The sequence below is a fragment of the Poromitra crassiceps genome (assembly GCF_964638095.1).
Source record: "Poromitra crassiceps genome assembly, chromosome: 4".
Taxonomy (NCBI): Eukaryota; Metazoa; Chordata; class Actinopteri; order Beryciformes; family Melamphaidae; genus Poromitra; species Poromitra crassiceps.
The window spans coordinates 21,773,354-21,795,765 of record NC_139626.1 but is presented as its reverse complement, the minus strand read 5'-3'; the positions used below and the strand labels follow the sequence as shown (position 1 = coordinate 21,795,765).

Sequence of the window (22,412 nt, the reverse complement as noted above, 5' to 3'; positions counted from 1 at the left end):
TTTTTAAACATACATTCATGCAATATGAGATTTTAGTGAAAAAACAAACAAGTAAACTGCTTTCTTTGTTTTGATTCTTCAGATGTTCTGTAATTGGAAACACTGGGACCAATACCTTGCTCTTTCATACAACCACATTCATTTAGTCAAAGGGTTCAAACAGGGCTAGAGGGGGAAACAAATCAAAAAAGTTACAGAAACTGAGGAAACCAACAACAAAAAACCCTTTAAATACCAGATTGATTCAACGGCTGAGTAGAGGTAACAGACACACTCACACACACAAGGCACCATTGGGGAAAAAATTAATTAAAAAAAAATGTAAACTGTGACCATTCAGGGCGGATTCTGACTATGCCTGGCCGCCAGTCTGTTTGTGATGTCTCACACAGAAGCATTTTTGGCTGGACCGCAACAGCAGGGTCAGCCCTATAGACCAGTGGTTCTCAAAGTGGGGCCCGGGGACTCCCAGGGGTCCTTGAGGGGGTTCCAGGGGGTCCCCAGCCAAAAGGGTAATCATTTATTTTCACTAGAATTTCAACCATAAGTAACACAATGACAGAATGACTATTTTGGTCATGGGTTTCATACACTTTGTGTAATAAAACATCTAAAAGTGTGACGACCCTCCCACTCTCCTGGCCCCGTCTTGCAGGAGCCTGGTGTTGGATGCATCTGGGCCCGGTGCACTCATTGGGCTGAAGAAGACCTTCAAACCATTCGGTCTCTCTCCCTCCTCAGCTACATGTATGCACATTTTGTTCTGTTCATTTGTTTAATGTAGTTTGTGTTGTCTAGTTATTTTCCCTTAGTTTTAGTTAATGAATTATCGTTTTAACTTTTACTTTGGTGTCCGACTACCCTCATATATTACAACCTGGCTTGAAGAAGTAACAAATGAGGGGAGTCATACAAGTTATAATAATAATTTATGAAATGTGCCTTGTTGAGGGAGAGAGACTGCTGAATGTCTAAGCCCAGGCGCATCCAATCAACCTAACAACCACAACAACAGGCTCCTGCAAGATAGGGCAAGGAGAGTGGGAGGATCGTCACAAACTCTGATGGGGGGACCCTGGGACAAAATCTTATCAAATGGGGGTCTGTGGTGTAATTTGTGCCAGTTTAGGGGTCCTTGATGTGAAAAAGTTTGAGAACTTCACTGACTGACTAACTGATGAATTAACACCATTGGTCGGCCGTAGCACACCCATACATGGTCCATGCATATACTAGGTTTGGACCTAGTTGTTTTAATAAAGATGTTTATCCAGGAATTCGATGTCACTCCTCCACCAGCGCCCAGGCTTCCTCAGCTTTCATGTAGTACTGGTTGGCCAGCCGGCCTTTCATGGCCTCCATGGCAGCTTCTGCTGCCTCTGTAAACAGATCACCTGCAGGGAAGGAGAGTAGAGGTTAGGTTAGAGTTATTTATTTCAACGTACAAACAATTTCCCCTCCCAAGCCAGGGTATATCGTTTTAAAACATTTTAGGGTGGTGTCATATCTGTTCTGTCATCATGGGGATTTAGTATATTCTTTCTCACCTGCTCTCTGTGGGTCAGCGGTGAGCTTGTGGCCTCCCTCTTGGTACATCTCCGCCAGTCTGGCCAGCAGCAGGTAGCGGGGCTCGTCCTGCGTCCCGTCAAATTCCCCCCCCTCGTCGTACTCTGTCATGTTCAAGGTGCAGTCGTACCAGTGCACGGCTTCTCCCCAGTCCTGCTTTCTGAATCAGTGAAATCAAAGAGGTGACAATAATGTATAACTCTTAAAAAAAGGAAACTTTGAAATGTTTGTCTTTGCATTATAATGAGCTGTGAAAATACTCTGGAATTAGCTCTAGGGGGCAGTATTATCATGACCGTTTCAATGGGCCAGGGGTCCAATTTTTAAAGCGACACCTTCATCCACAGGCTCATAATTTAACTTCCCACTCATTATATATATATATAAAAAAAAAAGATTCTAAATAATAGTTTGCACTTTATTTGATGAAATCCATAAAGACAGATTTTAATTGACTTTCACAAACCTGTCAGCTGAAAGATTGGTTCCGGTGTCGAAAGCTCTGGCCATCAGGATCATACAAGACCTATCTCCAGCCTCAGCAGCCTGCCACAGATACTTGAACCCCTTCATCCTATTCCCTGCGTTATCCTACCCACATGACAAGAAGACACAGAGTCAAGCTATAAGCCAGAGGTCAAATGCAGCAGGGGGAAAACCACATATACAAAGTGACGTCCACCTCTAGCTGTATGTCTGGCAGTATGTGGTGTGGCAACTGCAGGCCGCACTGTCCCAGGGCTATGATGGCCTCCAGCTCTCCACACAGGGCGGCTCTCTCCAGGTGGTACATGGCCGACGCCTGGTCCCAAGGCTCGTCCTTCTCACAGAAACGACCCGCTTCATGGTAGCGCACCATCGCCAGGTGGACCTGGGAAGGAGAGAGGACACCCAGAACGGGTTTACCAGCTTGTGTTAATTTAAATCCTTGAACATATTTGTTCAGATGTTCTTGGCGACCTGCTGCTGCATTTCGCATCTTTATCAACCCTTAACTCATTGAGTGCCAGCCACTTTTGGAGAACGGACACTCCCAGTGCCAGAGTTTCAGAGCGTTTTCAGTGATTTCTCGAGGCCCACAGAATATTGTGTGATATTACTATGTAAACACCGAACACGCACAAAGAACGATGAGACTCTCTTCACTTCTCTTCTATCATCTGCAAAAAAAAGTTTATTGATACCATTTTCCCTTCTTTAGTTATGAGCCGGAGAAGATAGGTTGTTTTGAGCAAAAAGACACGTTTCAATTTAGAATCTGAGATATTCAGCCTTTTGTGAAAGGAAGCATTTCAAGCACATCATTGACTCTGAAGCTAATATTTTCTGATGTAATGACACCTCAAAAATAATTTCCTTCAATAAAAGAGTGAAAACAAAGGAATTTTGTTTGGCCAAATAATATTTTTTAGCTGCAACCAGCAGCGCTGGCCCCTGCGTGCGCAGACCCTACACCTTCTTGCTGGTCTTGATTTACTGCTGGTGGGCATCAGATAGCCTATTCTAGCTTGTTTGCTCTCTGTGCATCGAGCCTGCTGCTGCCTGGGTCTGTGTGTACTGTCAATGGTTGTATGCTGTAGTGCCCTGCGTGCCCCACCCCCCTCCTCCTCCTCCTCCGTGGTGGGAGGAGTGTCTCTGGGGCTCTGCTGCGGTTTGCTCTGAGTTTGCTCTGCACTGAAAAGTGCGCTGCATCCCCCCGCTTTTTTACAGCGTGTCGCCGGCTCCCAGCTGAGAATAATGTAACTTTTCAGAAAGACGCTGGTGTCGGCAACTAAATCATATGGAGGGGCTATCGCAGCGGACACGGATGGGGCTCAATTGTGGCAGCAGATGACTGCTGTTCACAGGCACAGCTAACGTTATGCTTCATGCATATCGATGCGATTTCCGTTTCCCCATGACTTCTTCTCTCTTTTTTCCTCGCCTTTCTCTAATCTGGAGAGCACTGTCGCCACCTAATGGGTCCCTAAAATAAGTTTTACACATTCAACAGCCACCATACTTTCACAGGAGATGGATCTGGCTTTGATGCACGTCCCGTCAAAAAACGCAATTGACGAACATACTCGTCCTTGGCACTCTACGTTACTAAACCAATTGACGAACATACTCGTCCATGGCACTCAATGAGTTAATCAATATCTCAAATTTACTTTTTTGTGAACAACCTCTTATGTTAAATTGGTACAAAAGAAAGATACAAAGTTTTACATACACACAGGAAACTAAATGTGGCCTTGCTTATTGGAAAAGTGAATACCGCCAGAACATCATTTACAAACCTTATCACAAATCTGTAGACGCCACTCTCCAATGCAGCATACATATTATCCCCCAAAAATCACTTCATGTTGTAAAATCTCATCTTTTGGAAGTGGTTCATTCTGCTTGCTACCACTGTGTGTTTTTGGGGCAGAGAATCACAGGCGAAACATTTCTTTTGGAATGTGTGGTTCTTATAGGACTATGCGTATGCCGATTTAGAAACATGCTTACAAGTATTCATAAAACGTCTATATGTTTCCATAAAAAAAATCAACTTGTATTCTAGCATGTATAAACCATAAGTTGCTGACTTTTAATGGAGCTCGTCGCCCATGAGAGACTAAGGGCACAGAAGGGACATGATGACTGAAGATGGATCAAATTAATATTTTCGATGCATCTTGCGCATTCTATGGCCGGCCAATATATTGTCATGTCATAGTGTCTTTGGGTCATTTATGAACTAAATTAATTCTGGTTGTTTCCGTCCATGTTGTTTTGTACTCCTATTTCACATTGAAGTTAACGGCGAGTTTCTTGTGGTTTCCCCAGAAAAGGAGGCGAGGCCATGTTGCCGTTCTGATGTAGAGTATATCGCAGATGGATCAACTTGACCGTGTTACCTTTCCAAGGATTGACTGGCCAATCTTCTTCTCCTGCAGCAGAGAATTGAGCCTCTCCACCTCGACGGCAACACAGGAAGGTCGGTGGACATGAGCGCGAGACGAATGATAGAAGCTCCACTTCTCTTCAGTCAGCTGGGTAGAAACACACAGCCGTCAGTCAGCTATGTAGAAACACACAGCCGTCAGTCAGCTGGGTAGAAACACACAGCCGTCAGTCAGCTGGGTAGAAACACACAGCCGTCAGTCAGCTGGGTAGAAACACACAGCCGTCAGTCAGCTGGGTAGAAACACACAGCCGTCAGTCAGCTGGGTAGAAACACACAGCTGTCAGTCAGCTGGGTAGAAACACACAGCCGAGCCAAAGGGGAGAACATTACAAACCATTTTCATGACAAAGAACAAGTCAATTAAAATGATCTAATCTCATAAATTAAGTAGAAATCACACTTCACACTCAGGACTGTACCCATCCAGCAAGGTTTGGTGATCATTTAAATCACTCGATGATGACAAATATCAGCCTTGAGCTGAGGGCTGGAGGAGTACAATCCTGGCAGACTGTAGAGGAAAACAGTTTTAAATCAAGTGCATGGAACACTGAGTGACAACCCTCCCACTCTCCTGGCCTTGTTTAGCAGGCCTGCTGTGCACCTGGGCCCAGTGCCCTCTTTGGCTTTAAAAGAAGTATACTTTGTGTTGAGTTAATATAGTTTGTGTTGAGTTATTTTCTATTAGTTTGAGTTAATATAGTTTGTGTTGTTAGTTATTTTCCATTAGTTTGAGTTCATAATTAGAACTTTACTGCTCAATGTTACAACCTGGCTCAAGTCCCAAATCTTGCATCCATGTCCCCGGGTTTGCCACAAAGCACAGGTGTGTGTGTGTGTGTGTGTGTGTGTGTGTGTGTGTGTGTGTGTGTGTGTGTGTGTGTGTGTGTGTGTGTGTGTGTGTGTGTGTGGGTGTGTGTGTGTGTGTGTGTGTGTGTGTGTGTGTGTGTGTGTGTGTGTGTGTGTGTGTGTGTGTGTGTTTTGTCCATCTGTTTGTCTCCCCAACAGGTTGGCCAGTCATTCGCAAACTGCACATTGGCCTTAAAGTCGAGCTGAACCCAAAAATGACTTTTCTTTTCTTTTAGTTCAAATACCTGGGTATGCAGTGCACCTATTTAAGAATGTATGCACACAAAATCACAACAATCTAATTTCTTTAGTTTTTCACACTTTTTCACATCAAAAGTTCATTTTTCAAGATTTCATTGATAACAGTAATGTACAGTTTGCTGACGTCACTTAGTACTATCAAATTTCTACCCCATTTCAACCAATCATATCACGACATGCAGCTGTCAATCACATCTTCATTTCAGGATAATTTTCTCTCCCAAATGAAGTCGAAAATGGCGCCTAGTGCCTGTCATCTGGCAGAATTCCTATCCCATAAACTAACTACTAACTTGGCCAAATTGTTAGAAACATTAACAAAAAACAAAAACTATAATCTCTAAGAATGCAAAGAAATGTACGGTAACTGGCTCGTTAAAACGCGCATTCCAGGGATATCGTATCGTTACAGCAGCGATAATGGCGCGCGCATCCGAGAGCTTGGTTGTCAGGGGTCGCACTTCGAAGATTCCAGGCCGACGTGCTGCACTCTCCGCTCGGCAACACGAAGGCAGCTGGCTGCCTGCCAGGTTCAGTTCGACTTTAAGCATTGGCTTTAGCAGGGACTGATAACTTCATTTCCCCAAATTTAAGCTGTTTTGGTGCACACATCCCTGGACGTATGCACGTATGTTACACGTACATCCCCGGCGGGTATGGACTAATAGTTCACTATATGATAAACACTGCATGGGGAATTGTGAATGAGTGAACCATTCCGAACATGGCTATAGTCTGGACTCAGGTCTTTAAAGCCAAGGAGTACACCGGGCCCAGGTGCACTCAATCAGCATAACAACCGCAACCTCCAGCCTCCTGCAAAGCAAGGCCAGGAGGGTCGTCACACATTGGTCAAATCTTAAAGGGATAGTTCGGTTTGTTTGAAGTTGGGTCCTATCAGCTAGTCACATACACTAACGTAATTCGGTACAGTGGTCTGTAAGCGAGGAGCAGTGTCTAACGAGATCCGGCACCCAGAGGAGCAGCCTCGCGCAGACTCACCAGCATTTCCTCTCGCAGTACAGGGGGTCAACAACTAAAATGTAATTTAGCCACCAAAAAACAACGCCCACCTAAACAAATCGATATCTGTGTACATGCACGCTCTATTTGAGAATTTTCTACGCTTTACTTTTCCGCCAAACAGTCATTTCATTCGGTACTGCTTTTTCTCCCAACCGTACAACCACCGTATTCCTCCGCTAAAGCCAGCACAGAGCACAGAGCCGCGGTTTACAAAACAGGAAGGCTTAGAAGAGAGATAAAACACTGACTTACTTTAGAGACAACAAGTCACCTGGCCTCTCTGGTCTGGGTCGTTTTCCACAATTTATCCTGGGAATGGTGAATAAGGTCTGCAGCCAGGGCACCCAGGCATTTAGGCAGCAGGCGCATCTCTCTGCCTGTTCACTCTCTGCAAAAGTTCCTCTTCTGTATTCTCTCTGGTTCATAATTGTATCCTCTTGTCACCAAGGTGAATGGCATATCATCCTCGCTATCAAAATCACTCATATTTTCGTTCATGTATTCTATTTGTTGTGTCTTCAAACCGGGAGAAATAAAATAGCCTACCCCCAAATAACTGCGGAGTAATCCAGTGCTGCGGCTCGGAGCTGGCTTTTAGCGGAGGAATACGGTGGTTGTACGGTTGGGAGAAAAAGCAGTGCCGAATGAAACTGCTGTTTTGCGGAAAAGTAAAGCGCTGAAAATTGTCAAAATAGAGCGTGCATGTACACGGATATCGATTTGTTTAGGTGGGCGTTGTTTTTTGGTGGCTAAATTACATTTTAGTTGTTGACCCCCTGTACTGCGAGAGGAAATGCTGGTGAGTCTGCGCGAGGCTGCTCCTCTGGGTGCCGGATCTCGTTAGACACTGCTCCTCGCTTACAGACCACTGTACCGAATTACGTTAGTGTATGTGACTAGCTGATAGGACCCAACTTCAAACAAACCGAACTATCCCTTTAAGCCGAGAATCATGCATGACCTTTAGTGCAGTTTGATTGCACGATGGACAGGGAGAGGTCTGCTTTCACAAGCGTCCATGCAAATAATCACCGATTCATCATCAGGAGTCTCTGCTTTTAAGCTGACAGAGAACCTTTGAGCTACCATCTTCCTCTAGTGAGGGAACAGAGAGAGCAGCAAGGTCTCAATTAGTGGAAAGATCTCTAGGACAACACATGGAATGGATGAGACGAGGTGAAGAAGGGAAAGGAGGAGACAAATTAAAGCAGGGTTATTTGATTAAGAGGAGGATGATGATGAAGCTTGAAAACTGAAGTCTCTGTATTTGTTTACCCGTTTGCCACTGTCCTCATCCGACTCCGAATAGTGTCTGTGGCAGCGAGGATGGGCCTACATGATGACAACATGCATTATAAAACCTAACCTCATGAAATCAGACCTAATTACAGGAAATATTAACAGACTAACACTAATACTAAGAAGATTCATGGAGAGAGGAAAGTGATCTACATGACAAGATACGTTTCACACTATAGTGGGTAGGGTTGTGCGATGTCAACCAAATAGCCATCGCGATGGTTCCACAGTGAAACATCGCGATGGATGATGGCATCGTCGTTGACGTGACGGGGGGATTAATTAATGATTTGAAAATCAATGAAGTCGTTGCGGTGCCGTTTGGCTGCGCCGCACGTTCACGTTTACAACAGGATGGCTGAGCTCATGAGACCAGCGGGCTTGGATAGGCTACTACTACAGCACAGAGCCAGGCGACGGAAGCAGTGGCTGTCACTAAAGATGAATAATGGTGTAATAGCAGCAATTAGACAAGTATACAACGGTTGTTTTCTTCTTCACTGTTTATGTCTTGCTTGTGCTTTATTGAGTATACTGTCATCTTTTTTTAAGGGGGATGGGAGGGAAGTAACAGGCAGGGACCAGTGTTGGGGGTAACTCATTACAAAAGTAACATATTACATGTAATATATTACTTTTAGCAGTAACTCAGTAATATAACTTATTACTTATAGGATTTCAGTAATATTATACCAGTTACTTTGTCAAGTAACTCAAGTTACAAATTGAGTTACATTTTATTAAATCAAAGCACATAATAAAAAAGATACAATCGTTTCATAATCAAACTGTGTGTTTTTATGCAAATAACCACTATAGATGACAATAACAAAGGAAAAGAATAACATTTAGAATTTTGGATTGTTTACACTGATTTCAAGGCGGTTGAAATTATTTTTCGGGATGGTTCCGGGGCGGGGATGTCATTCTGCTGCTGCTGTTGTTTTGGTAAAAGTAATGCAAAAGTAGTGAAATAAGTAACGAGTTACTCTACACAGAAAGTAATATTGTAAAGTAACGTATTACTTTCAAATGAAAGTAACTAGTAATATGTAGTATATTACATTTTGAAAGTAACTTGCCCAACACTGGCAGGGACTGATTTGGGGGGAGGCTTGTGATCATCTCTGCACTTTTACTGTCACAAATGCTGAAAACTGAAATTAAAATGTTCAATCAATATTATGTTTGTTTCACATGTCAGAGTTGACAATTGACTTTTCAGCCAACATGTAAGCAGGTCTCTATCAATAAATACAGGTTTATGATTCTAATGATCCGGTACATTTCACATCCCGTATACTTCAGAAAATGTTTAAAATATACAAAACGAAAACTCGGCCCAAAAGATGTATTTGTACATATAAATTATATTAATTTGAATTTCGGATTTTTTGGCTGTTGTTTCAGTATGAGTTAAAAACAAAAAACAAACAAGGAATTGTGTGTGTGTGTGTATTTCTGTAACATTAACCACTTCTTCCGTCTATTTTTGACTAACTGCTAGAATGCAAATAATTCGTGGAAACTCTCTGACGGGTTTATAAGTCCAGATCAATATAGAGGACGGATAGAGGGCTGAATGGAAGTCTTACCCCGTCTGCATGGTCATTTGGGTCTCCTTCACTCCTCCTTTCGCTGGGATAGCCACTGTCCCCGGAACTCTCTGATTCCTACACACAGAAACCAAAGTAGTGACTTGAGATTTCATTACAGAAGAAGAATACCGTAAATTCCGGACTATAAGACGCACCGGTCTATAAGCCGCACCTTCAAAGGTGACTATTTTTTTCTTCTATAAGCCGCACCGGACTATAAGCCGCGGGTGTTTTGATGTTTAATTACCATATGTAAGGCTTCGTGCACAGAGGGGATTGTCGGGAAATAGATGGCTGTTTGGGGAAGCTCCCATTTATTAACATTTCAACAAAACAAAAGTCAGGTCACTAATCCCCAGACAAAATCACACATTGTGGTATTTTTTGTTTTTTTTACAGTGCACACAGTGTCCGCGGTGTGGTGAAAAGAGGGCAAGAGAGGAAATTAAAACAGAAGTGGATTTATAGTTAGAAAGAGTGCTAAAGAAGAGAGAATTCCGTTTTTTATTTTTTTATTTTAGTTACTCACAGTACTATTGACCAGTCCAACTCAAAAGATATTCGGCAGTTTCACTTTGAGCTCTTGTTCCGCCGCTGTCCATCAATGGTTATGACGAGTCTCGCTGGGTACAGTACGCCAAAGCGATATCCATTGACTCGATGATGCTGTTGTATGTTGCGCGTTTCTGTTGCACCAACGCGGACGGTGAGGGGCTTCTTCCCCGCAGCCTGGAGGATGAGTTGGCGGTCGGGCCAGCGGAGTAGGCAGATGAAGATGGCCCTCGGTGGCAGGCCGGGGTCTGGACGTGGCCGAGGCGCCCGGTGTGCGGGAGAAAGGAGGAGGAGGAGAAACCGCCACCTCCACAGCCAGCCACCTCACACACCCCAACTGTTTAATAGTGCCCGGCTCGCATGCCTCTCGGTCGGCTGGCCGGACAATATGCACCCCGCTGCAGCAGGCAGCAGCAGCTTCGGGAGGTTTTCTCACTGTGTTCGGGACTTCGGCTCTAACTCGGCCAGATGGCTGGACACGAGTGAAACTCTTCACGGTTGCATTATTTTCTTTAGTGAGTGAGTGGATGGACTTCTGCACGTTTTCAAACTTGTTTTCAAGCTGCTCAAAACCTCTGAGCGATGTCGGACTTAATCGATAGTGTTTCACGGAGTAAAAGTTTAGCCCAAGCGGTGTATCTCCAGCCTCCAGCAGGTGAGTCATTTCCTCATTCATGGCGTGATTGCTTCGTCTTTTTCTTTCTGCTTACCTGTGTTGTGTTATGTTATGTTATGTTATGTTGTTAAAAGAGGGCAAGAGAGGAAATTAAAACAGAAGTGGATTTATAGTTAGAAAGAGTGCTAAAAAAGAGAGATTTTTTTTTTTTTGGGGAAAAAATCCATAGATAAGACGCACCGTTATATAAGCCGCAGGGGGCAAAAAAGGCCAAAAAACGGGAAAAAAGCCGCGGCTTATAGTCCGGAATTTACGGTACTTCTATCACAACAGCATCACAAGCTGAGTTATAACTCACCTTGTGTTCGCTTGTGTAGTAGTTATTGTTGAATCTCTCTTGATCATCTATTCCACTGAAAGACAAGCCTGTAAATAGTGGGAACAGAAAACAGAACAGAAAATCATTGAAAATCATTCACTGGAAATTTGTCAATGTCCGACCTATACTGCATAAATGACACTATTCTTTACTTAAGTGGTGATGTATTAGACTACCAGTTAAAATATTGGTCTTTATTTTTCTATTTTCTCCACACTTTATAATCATTATAAAGACATCAAACCTATGAAATAACACAAAAAGTTTAATCAAAACGATCTTATATTTTAGACTCTTTAAAGCAGCCGCCCTTTGCCTTGATGGAAAGGCAAAGGCTTTGGAAAGAAAGATTATACATAGGCATCAACTTCACTCGTAATATTTCTCTGCTGAAGAAAAATGCTTATATGGAATATCTTTCAAATGCTTGAAACTCATTTCAAGCATTTAAAGAGCATGGTGCAGGTTGGAGACCACATTGCATTAATATGTGTAGCAATGGGATTTTCAACAAAAAAAAAGGATGAAAAAGCTGCATCTAAACTCGTTTTTGTAAAGTAGCTGGCCACTGTTCCTGAAATGAAACTGTACACCTGTGATGTCAGGTCCAGCAGAACATCCAGCATCAAGTGATGTCACAGGTGTTGAAAGCCCATTTAGAATGCCACCTCTTTATCCATATTATATAAATATTTAACTCCCCTTTTTTGCGGTATTTTCATACTAATCATGAGCCCAAAATGTAAATTACGGTAATTAAGAAAAATCCAATCTGCACCATGCTCTGTAAGTGAAAAACTTTTGATCAAAATCAAGATCATGAAAAATATTGTACTGTACATTTAATCAGGTGTGTGCAAACCTTTGACCGGTAGTGTACATATCATGTCACATCTGTGTGCATACCGATGGGGGACTTGCCCATTGATCCAGGTATGGCAAGGGGGGAGCAGGGGAGCGAGTCCAAGGGCCAATCCCAATTCCTATCTTAACCCTCAATCTTAACCCTCAGTCTCAAAAATGCGCACTCCCGCGAAGTGCTAGTGCTGTCCCGATTCTCAGTGTGTTAAGTTAAGGGTCGAGTTTGAGGGTGATACGGCCCTCACTTTTAAGATTTTCCAGTACCACCCTTGGCGGTGAGTGCGATCCCAGAATCCCTTGCGTGTCATGGCTAGATCCCTTCAGATGAAAGATGGCGGCGAACGGAGGAAAAAAGTAGCCCTACAAAGTTAAGTATTTCCTTGTTAATAGCGATGTAAAAATTACGATAACCATTGTATTAGCTTAGTTTAATGTCATTTTATGGATTTCCGTTTTGGAATCCTAACAACAATGTTGTTGCTAACGAGTGGGTGCTAGAATGACCGTGCTTTCCGACGTGAGGGCTGGCTTGACTGCAGTTAAACACTGCAGTCAAGCCAGCCCTCACGTCGCAAAGCACGGTCATTCTAGCACCCACTCGTTTTGTGGTGCGTTGCATTACACGTAGGCTGTATCTTGATAAAAACAACTCAACAACGACATTACCACCGAGAATTATGGCATTTCGTAACAACGTTAACAATGTTATAATATAATAATAATAATATGGCTTGACCAGCACAGCTACTGACTATCGATAGTTAGCAACAACAAATGGGCTCCAAAACGGAAATCCATAAAATGACATTTAAACTAAGATAATACAATGGTTATCGTAATTTCTACATCTATATTATCAAGGAAATATTAGCTTTTTTCCTCTTCTTTTGAATTGACAGACTGGAGCAGCAGCACCACAGCCTGGCATATTGCTGCCCCCCACAGTCTGAAGACGTATCTGCCTTTAAGGGCTGTCCCATTTTAAAGTCGCAAGATAGCCCTTAACACTTAGTTTTGAGGGCTACTAAGATTGAGGGTTGAGCTTGAGGGTTAAGATTGAGGGTTAAGAAAAGAATTGGGATTGGGCCCAAGTCACTCATGCTCTCGTCTGCAGACGAAGTCTCCGACAGGCGGGACAGCAGTGGAGGAGCCCGGCTCCCCGACATGGTGCGGACACGAGGAGAACCGCAGAGCTCCTCGCATCCCCGCAGCACCGTCTGGGCCGACACCTGGCATGAGATGACATTCAACTTTCGTGAGGAGACTGGGTCATTGCAGCAGCAAAAAAGTAGGATATAGATAACGGAACAAAGAAGAAAATTGAAGATAAAAAATTGGAGACAGTGTTGTAGAGTCCGGAGTTACTGAACATGAGCGTGACGCCACATGTAGGTGGAACACACGTGCCTGCCCTTGCATGAAATTTAATAATGTCATGGTATAATAGCCATTATGCCAAATTATTAGGGCCTATTACACACACACAAAAAGTGTCTAAAAAAGTCTTTATCAATTAACAAGTCAGAGTCCTCGACTCCAGCTTCCGAGTCTGAATGCATGAATGATCGAGTCCAAGTCATCAGCAAACATGGCTGCTCCTATGTTTGCATTTCAGCTTCACAGTTTTCAAATATTTGACTGTGACACGACAGCTCACAAACGCTGCCTGACCAAAGCCCCTTATTTTAAATTTCATTTGCATTTTCAGTTGCATTTTATGAACATTCAGGGGCATCTCTAACCAGAGGCCCTGTTGACTTCTGTCTGTACCTAAAATTATTATTATTATGGTCATATACCATCATATTATCATTATTCTATATGATAATCTTAATATGATAATCAGCAATCTTACAAGTAGTTTGTTGGTGCAGTCCAGTTGGGAGTTCTCTGCAGGCGAGAGGTCAAAGGGCGTCATGCCCATACTCTCGCAGATCTTGTTACACAGGTGTGAGTGGAAGAACAGTGCCATGCCGCGCACCCCTGCAACACAGACCATCACCACATTAGATTGCCTTCAATGCATCTGCAAGGGACCTTCCTGCACCATTCACATGTCAAAGCTCCGTGTGCATGGCGTGTGCATGGCGTGGATGGTGGGACTTAAACCTGTTTTTGGTCATTTCGCCTGTATGACATCTATGAGTCATCAACACAGACCATGCCAAACTGCTGGTAAAGTTGTGAAAAATAACTATACCCAGATTTCCATCTCCAAAGTCCGTGCCCTTCTCCGTGTGGATCTGCGGGTCGGTGTACAGGTCTCCTACTCCCTGGATGTCCACTACGATCAGCTGGTGGCCCGAGCGCTCAAAGGAGAAGTGGCTGAAGGCCTGATGGACAGATAGAGTGATGGAGACAAGGAGAAGTACCGAGTGTGAGTATGAGTATGAGTACCGAGTAGTAAGTATGAGACAGCAAAACGGCGATGTCACCTGCCTGGGGGGTGAGCCTGATGTTTTCGTCCCTCACAAAGCCAGAGTTGGAGTTGTACTTGATGTATTTGCCCTCGATGTAGTGCTCCAGGTGGAAGAGAGGTTTACCTGGCCTGTTTGTCATCTCCACCACACACATCTGCATGATGTCCACCTGAGAGTTTCAATGGAAAGTGGGTCATGGATTTGGAGAGAGAAAGAGAGAGGAGGTGCCCACTTTTTTCTCGGTATATCAAGTTCTCCTTGACCTGTTTGGGTGGCCTATGGCGGTTGTACTCCTCTCCCCAGAGCTTGGCCTCCATCTGCAGCTTGACGTCCTCTAAGTAAACCTCTCTGTTCACCGCCTCCATGTAGCTCTTGGCCACATAGTTGGACGCCGACTTCCAGTTGCTGCTGTGGGAAAAATTAGACAACTTCTTCCTGAGGGAAATGGGAAACGAGAGGTGGACATTAGTGTGATGAACAGTGTTTCATTTCGGTTGCCACACGCAAACAAACCAGTACAAATGCTATTACAGCGTAGGTGTCCATATAATGGTATATACAGTATGTGCAAATAAGAGACATTTTTAAACTGCAACTGATCCTGGATGGGCCCAGGACTGACCCCTGGGTGACAGAACAAAATCACTCCTGCAAACCCACATGTTCCAACATTCCTACAGGAGACACATACAGCTTTTCAGAGCTACACATTTTACTAACTTGCTTGGACTTGTAAGAGGTGAGGTTTTGTCCAAAAATATTTGTTCTCCCTGTGGGAGACTGCTAACGGCAAACAGCTTAAATGGGGGGTGGATAGAGATACATGTAACTCTCTCGTACTTGTTCCCATGTAAGGGAGAAATAAAAATAGCTACTGTTACCCCATTTCCTTTCATGATGCAACATGCCATAGCAGAAATACAATCATCAGCTTTGTACAGCGTTAGCACCATGAAGCTCAATGTCTACGTTACAAAAAACTCCTGGTAGAATAAAGTTCAATTGAAAGCTTCAGTGCCATCATGGGGGACATTATAGAGCATTTGGTATAACAGAACCATCTTTGGCTTTGAAACTAGTGGATCAGCAGAGAGGTTTGTGGCTCTGATCAAGAAATGTGTGGAATGTGTGGCCCTGAACCGCTTGTAGGCTACAATGCAGAGAGCCACATCTTCTCTGCTTTGTCCACACTGAGACCAGGATAGCCTCATTAACTGGAACATGAGGCCTATAACCTCTGCATGATACCCATTAAGTATGGAGGACATGAACAAGATACATCTTTTAACTTACGTTCTGTAGCACTCCCTCATAGCCCCTCTTCCAAAGGGCTGTGAGAAACAGAGAGCAAAATTTAAGAGACAATAAAAAAAAATCAAGACTCCATAGTGTGTCTTGGTTTGTTTTTATTGAGCCAAACTAGTCTAGAGGTGAGTAATACCTGGGCAGCCATCTTGATGTGGATCTGGTCTTTGCCCCACTCTCCTGTGATCGCATTGTACCTGAGAAAAGTGAGAGCGAATTACATCAAAAGAAAACAAGTAGTGTGTGTGTGTGTGTGTGTGTGTGTGTGTGTGTGTGTGTGTGTGTGTGTGTGTGTGTGTGTGTGTGTGTGTGTGTGTGTGTGTGTGTGTGTGTGTGTGTGTGTGTGTACACACACACACTGTATGTCTGGGTCAGTGTGTCTGTTTGGCTTGGCAGTGTGTCAGATTGCCTGAGTTAATGATACTGTCTGCATGTATGTGGCTGCGATAACCTTCTGAAAGTGCCTTTTAGTTAGAAATGCTGTATTGTACATTCTCACACACACACACACACACACACACACACACACACACACACACAGACAAAAGACAACACACAATCAAATCCTAGATCCTAACAATCCCCCACCACTCCCTGTCGTTAAAGCCAACCTCTGCGTTACAGTCCCAACAGAGGAGAGGAGAGGTGAGGTGCTGAACCAACAGGAAGAAGGCGTGGCCCATTTCCCTCCTGCTAATTTAGACCGTCTCTGCCAACACCCATTCGGCTCTGTGTTAAGCCAGTGTGAGAACTCTAGCTTTGGCATACACACAGTATGAAGCCGCCATGTTGGCCCCAATAGCTGTAATCTGGCCAGAGTATGAGACAATACTATAGCCTGCATGGGGCAGTGATATTTGTCAATAGTAAAGATTAGCACCACTGACCTAGATATGAGCCAAGTATGAAAGCTGCTGGCACTTCAATGGGAGATAAATAGTCACATCATTCTGATATCAGTGGGGAAAGCTGACGGTGTAGAATAATATCTAAGTATTTTCCATTTTGACATGTCAGTGTCCAGTATTGTTTATTCAAGTTTCAAGCCTTGCAATGAAAAACTTTTAATAACTTTTACTATTGTGGCATCAAATAATGTCTCGAAATGGGAAATAACATGATTGAAAGACTGCTTGGAAGTGTGAAAAGCCTTACGTAAAGCCTCAAGTAATTTATTCATAGCCATGAACGTATTTTGGCACTTTATTGCCTTGTGCGGTATTGTTTTAAGCTTTGGCTGTTAAATGAAAGAAAAACAGTGATAGATTGCTAAATGTGAAAACATGCCATGCTAAGTTACCTGTAGCGGACACAGACTTCGGTCTGTTTTTCCTCCAGATGAAACTCAGCCCAGGGGTCCGGCATGGCTTTGGCCTTTTCTATGGCTTTTTCCCATCTTGCCTGTCACAAAGAAGGAACACATCTTATTGGCTGACAGCTTAAGGTCGAGGAACTCTAGAGCACGCTCTGATGATCACACTGCTTTCGTCTCTGACCTCCTGGACAGCGTACAAATCACCATTCCAGAGAGTTTCAGGCAGAGGGGAAATGCAGATATGTCAACAAGGAATGAAAGAAGCAGACATAAAGATAGAAAGGTATGGTTGGGCAAAAAAATATATTACTGAACTATGAAGTGATCATAAAATAATAATATTCCACCTGCTGGGTCTCACATCAAATGTCCTAACTGGCTGCCTCATTACATTATAACTCCTATCAGGTACTAATGCCACAAGATTAATTTGATCAGCATGGGAATTTTCACAGCTGTCTGCAGCTGTGCTCAGTTCAACTAATAACTTTGACAGAACCAAAACCACGAGTGTCAAGTGTTACTTAGTACTGCAGACCTGGGCCAGTAACCGTAGGCCAGTAACCCTAGCGGCTAGGGCCTAGGGGCTAGGGCCTAGCCCCTCACAAGTGTTACTAGTACTGCAGACCTGGGCCAGTAACCCTAGCCGCTCATTGCAAAGCTCCCTCCAACATGATTGGTCTGGTCTGCATTCTGGTTTATATTTAGCGGGCTCTATTCACATTTGAGTTATATTTAGCGGGCTCTATTCACATTTGAGACATATCATGTACGAAAGGTCATGTCTGTTTTGCGAGGATGAGGAGCAGACGTCACAAGACTGTCTCAGGATCAGGTAAAAGCAAAATGCACAACCATGCTCACCACTAGTTTGTTTTCTCTGGGATTTTTCTCATCTTCTAAGACTCACCGCAAGGCTGACAGTGAGACATTCATATTCATCTCCAAATTAAATCTGAACATTACAGCAGCTATGATGCCACATATCATAACACAATTATCTCACTATCTAATACAATTCCATTCAACTTTGTTAGAATTAGAATTTTCTGTCAGAATGATTAGAAGAAGAAGAAAACGATTCACACATATGGTGCAGAAAGATGCTCCAATGTTTTAGTGTATTCCTGTAAACTGGAGGTTTTCCAATGTTTCATTAATACACATTCATGAAATCCTCAGGAAAGGAATACAGTTTGAAGGATGGGCAGATGCACTGATTAGGAGTCAGAGTGGGTTATAAGGAGGATGGTGGGATGTGGCAAAAGGTGTGAAGCAAGTTGCTACAGTGAGAAAGGAACGTGCCGTTGAAGTGAATCACAGATGGGAAGGAGTAGGCAGGCAGAGGGAGGGAGGACATCATTTTGTAACATACCCGTGCGTTCTCAGACACAACCCTGTACGACCGAGGGTCTGCCACCGGTTCTTTTTCACTTTCTGTTTCATTCTATGTAGAAAGGTAAAGAAACGGAAGTCTGTCCATCAACAAACACATTACAGAGCAGGGGGCCAGGGGCAGACATTTACTTCTAGTGTCCACCAACATATTTCTCATTGATTCATCTTTTCAGATACCATTCATTGCCTAGACACTTTGTACGACAACACTTGAGGAAAACGAAAAGGCGATTCTTCCAACAGTTGGCCGATGTACAGCAGCTCTGATAAGGAGCTGTTTGTCCTCAATCGAACTATTCTGCAGCTGTTGGTCTTCAGACGACCTGAGACAAGTCGTGCGTACATGCAGTGCAACCATGTGAGGTGAGGACCACTCTCTGCTACTTCCTGTTCTTCACACAGAGAGCGCAGCTAGGAGTCATCTTTCCTTATAAGGCTTATAAGAGCTGAGTGCTTATTGTTAAGCATGTGCTCATGCTTATCAAGTGCACTGTATTTTTTACTTTGAATCAAACATGACTAAATATTAACACGTTCACTGCCAATGACGTATTAATATGTCAAAAATAATCCAACGGTTGACTGCCAATGACGTATTAACACATTGACTGCCAGCCCTTTTTTCAATGCTGTAGGTAGGTTGTGCCAGGTTTTTTTTTGAGGATTCTGGCTCATTTTACAAGAGCCAAGGATTATTTTCTGTTAAGACTTCGTGAACACCAATCATCTAAAAAGAACTAATAGAATGTGTGCTTTCTCTGTCTAAAAGAGTTAGTTTGTAGAGTTAGTAGTTATGTAGATATTAGCCGTTGAGTACAGCATGGTTTCAGAGATTTTCAGAGAGTTTTGAGATAAATGGATTTTTAGAACCACCTCACGTGCCTGTGATTATGGGTGCCCTTGGGCAAGTCTGTATACTGTATTGTGTGTGTGTGTGTGTGTGTGTGTGTGTGTGTGTGTGTGTGTGTGTGTGTGTGTGTGTGTGTGTGTGTGTGTGTGTGTGTGTGTGTGTCTCCAAACTCCTCCCTCCGTCTGTGCTGCTGCTGCTGGCTCCTGCTGGCGCTCTCGGGCAGTCTGGATTACTGTAAAACGGGCTCGTTCGTTTCTTGAGGTGTCGGCTGAGAGCTTTGAAGAAGCTTTTGCGATTCTGGTCTTATTTATGCGCAAAGGTACTCGAGTGTGTGTGTGTGCGCGCGCGTGTGTGTGTGTGTGTGTGTGTGTGTGTGAAATCGAAAGAGTTTTCGCCCAGCTATTTCCTTGAAAATTAGAATGGCTTTCTCCCGCGGACCCGTGGCTGTTTTTTGCTCGGCTTTCTCTCTGTCTGGAGGGCACTGTCGCCACTTAGTGGTCGGTAAAATAGATTATACACATTCTCTTCCTCCAATAGTGGTATAGGAGACGTAAAAGGGGTTGATCGATGTCCCACCGTCAAAAAAAAAAAATGTTTATGTAAGCCGAGATATCTCGTCCTTGGCACTCAACGGTTGGATTATGTAAGCCGAGATATCTCGTCCTTGGCACTCAACGTGTTAATACGTAAAAAAAATGATTTTTTTTTTTTTGACCGTGGGATGTGCATCTAACCCTTTTACATCTCTTATATAATTATTGGAGCCACCGAACGTTTACAACCCATTCCACCGACCCAAACTGTCGACTAAGTGGCGACAGTGCTCTCCTGACTAGAGGAAGGCAAGCAAAAAGCAGCCATTCTCATGAAAATGGATGGGGGAAAACGCTTTCGTTTTCGCGCTGATTGCTGGCGATGCGGGATTGCAAATTTGCATAATAGATTACAGGTGGAACACACTTTGAAACACGCAGCATAAATATGACCAGAATTGCAAAAGCTTCTCTCAACCAAAACTCCAAGAAGCGAGCGAGTCCATCCAGACTTCCTCAAACAGCGGCCGCGCAGACAGGCAGCAGCAGCAGCAAAGCAGTGAGACTGGTGACAAGCTTGTGACGGCCGCTGCAGCCAAGAAGAACGCCCACGGAGGGAGGAGTTGGAAGCAGAGGGGGGTTTCCTGCTGTTATGGAGGAAATTACTGTTCAAAACTATTGTTTAGATGTCTGACGTCTGATGCCAAAAATTAATGGTTAAAGTGACTGTTCTATCGAATTTCACAAAAAGCCGTTTATCTCTGAATTATTTTCTGACGCTGAAACCATGCTGTATTCAACTGCTAATGCTTACATAACTACTAACTCTACAAACTAACTCTTTTAGACAGAGAAAGCACACATTCTATTAGTTCTTTTGAGATATTGTGTGTTCACAAAATCTTAGCAGAAAAGAATCCTCGGGTCTTGAAAGATGAGCCAGAATCCTCAAAAAACCCCTCTGGCAGAAGCTAACTACAGTAAAAAAAAAACGTCTGGCAGTGAATGTGTTAAGTAAATATAAAATAATTTAAATTAAAGTCTCCAGCACATTTTCAGCAGACATTGGCTGGTTGTGGTTGTTCACTTCACTGGGCGACCGGGCATCGACATCAGGCAGCTTGCACCTACCTTGTACACAAAGTTTGTTTTGGGCAGGGAGTTTGACAGCTGTCTGGTGTAGACCATATTCTTCAGGTAGTCACAGATCTCTTTGGTTGGATCATCTAGGATGGAGCAGATGACATAGTCGTCATCGTCGTCATCACTGCCGTTGGCATCACTGAGAGACGAGGTCCGCTGGCCGGGGGTGCTGCGCTGAACTGAGGGTCTCTGGGCGCTGCCCTCCTCCTCCATGCTGAACATCAGGTCTTCCTCCATGCTGGCTGCTCTCTCACAGTGTCTGAGATGAGACGCGTGTTGGTACAGATGGACTGAGGAAGACACATGAACACAAGGAGAGAAGCCGTAGTATAGACAGTATAGACTTGATTGAGTGACAGCCACACAAACCTGCTTCATGCCTGCTGCTATACAACTTGGGTTTCCATGCAATTTGACAATTTGAATGCTAGTAGGAATCCATTTGATGTTATCACTCAGCTCTTCTTAGTTCTACAGAGAAGTGGCTCGGTGTACAAAGTGAAGTGCCTTTGCTCTGTATCCCTGCTGGCAGGTAAACAAAGCATAAAACAATCCATTCAAATATGAAAGAGATATAAAAGAGGATCATCACAAGAATGAATTCTTCAGATCTAAATGACACATCAACACTAAGAACCATCGGAGGTGTAGACCTTGCCTGAAAGTTTGTGATTGAAGATTGTGAGCAATGTGGGGAAGTGTTTTTCTTTTTTTCTACAGTCTTTGACAATTGTATTGTCACTGTGTGTTTCATCATAAGGAAAAGACAATAAACATATTGTGGAGGGGGGGTCAATGGCAATCTAGTCAAGCATGTCGAGTTGCACTGCACAGTTGTAAACAATAGCTGGCTTGCAAACATGGCCAAGTTCCTATACCTGGTGTAACAAAAATCATACAATACTGCAGCAACAGCATGCTGGCAGAACCACAACGTTTCTCCCCAGAGAATCCTGGGTTGCATATTGTGACCTGCAGTCACATGCATTAGATACATGCAATAAACAAAGAAAACATATGGGAGGGACAACCAGACACACCTTTGTTCACTTTATCTTGGCAGTCTTCTGGTTCAGATTGCAGTCAGTCTCCAGCCGGACCAGACTCGGTGGGTTCTGTTTCTCCGAGACTCCGACGCACCCTGTGCAGTCTATGGTCCGAGAGCGAGCCTGGCAACGTGGTTGTATTCGTGCACAGAGTAGTACAGTACAGTCCACCACAGCGACGTGGGCCCTCCGCACGTACTAGCTATGGTTGATGCTAGAGTGGACTAACCGGATGGACCTAACCCCGCCTCTGACCCGACCTCCAACCAGTCATGACTCCTCATGCCTAAACCCAACCAATCATCACTCCTCATGTCCCTCCGGTCGATCCATTCATTCGACATCGACCGCTGACATGACAGCTAGGTTTGGACAGCAACGCCCCTTTGGGCATCAGTAGTCTTGCTGCTGCATTCAAAGTTTTCGTAAATATCGAATATGAATTTAAAAATGGGAA

General features: G+C 43.8%; 1 protein-coding gene across 1 annotated transcript; it reads right to left on the bottom strand.

Annotated features, from left to right (window-relative positions):
• Window positions 1-100: 100 nt before the first annotated feature.
• On the bottom strand, window positions 101-22,001 carry eef2k (eukaryotic elongation factor 2 kinase). The gene is given in 20 exon segments (XM_083634866.1): window positions 101-1,394; window positions 1,548-1,726; window positions 2,033-2,157; window positions 2,249-2,437; window positions 4,455-4,589; window positions 7,916-7,972; window positions 9,535-9,612; window positions 11,064-11,131; window positions 11,991-12,052; window positions 13,038-13,174; window positions 13,801-13,928; window positions 14,146-14,281; window positions 14,283-14,534; window positions 14,629-14,800; window positions 15,659-15,696; window positions 15,807-15,867; window positions 16,971-17,071; window positions 18,361-18,432; window positions 20,898-21,199; window positions 21,950-22,001. Coding segments are annotated over 19 exon segments (2,349 nt in total). The 5' UTR covers window positions 21,147-21,199; window positions 21,950-22,001; the 3' UTR covers window positions 101-1,284.
• Window positions 22,002-22,412: the final 411 nt, after the last annotated feature.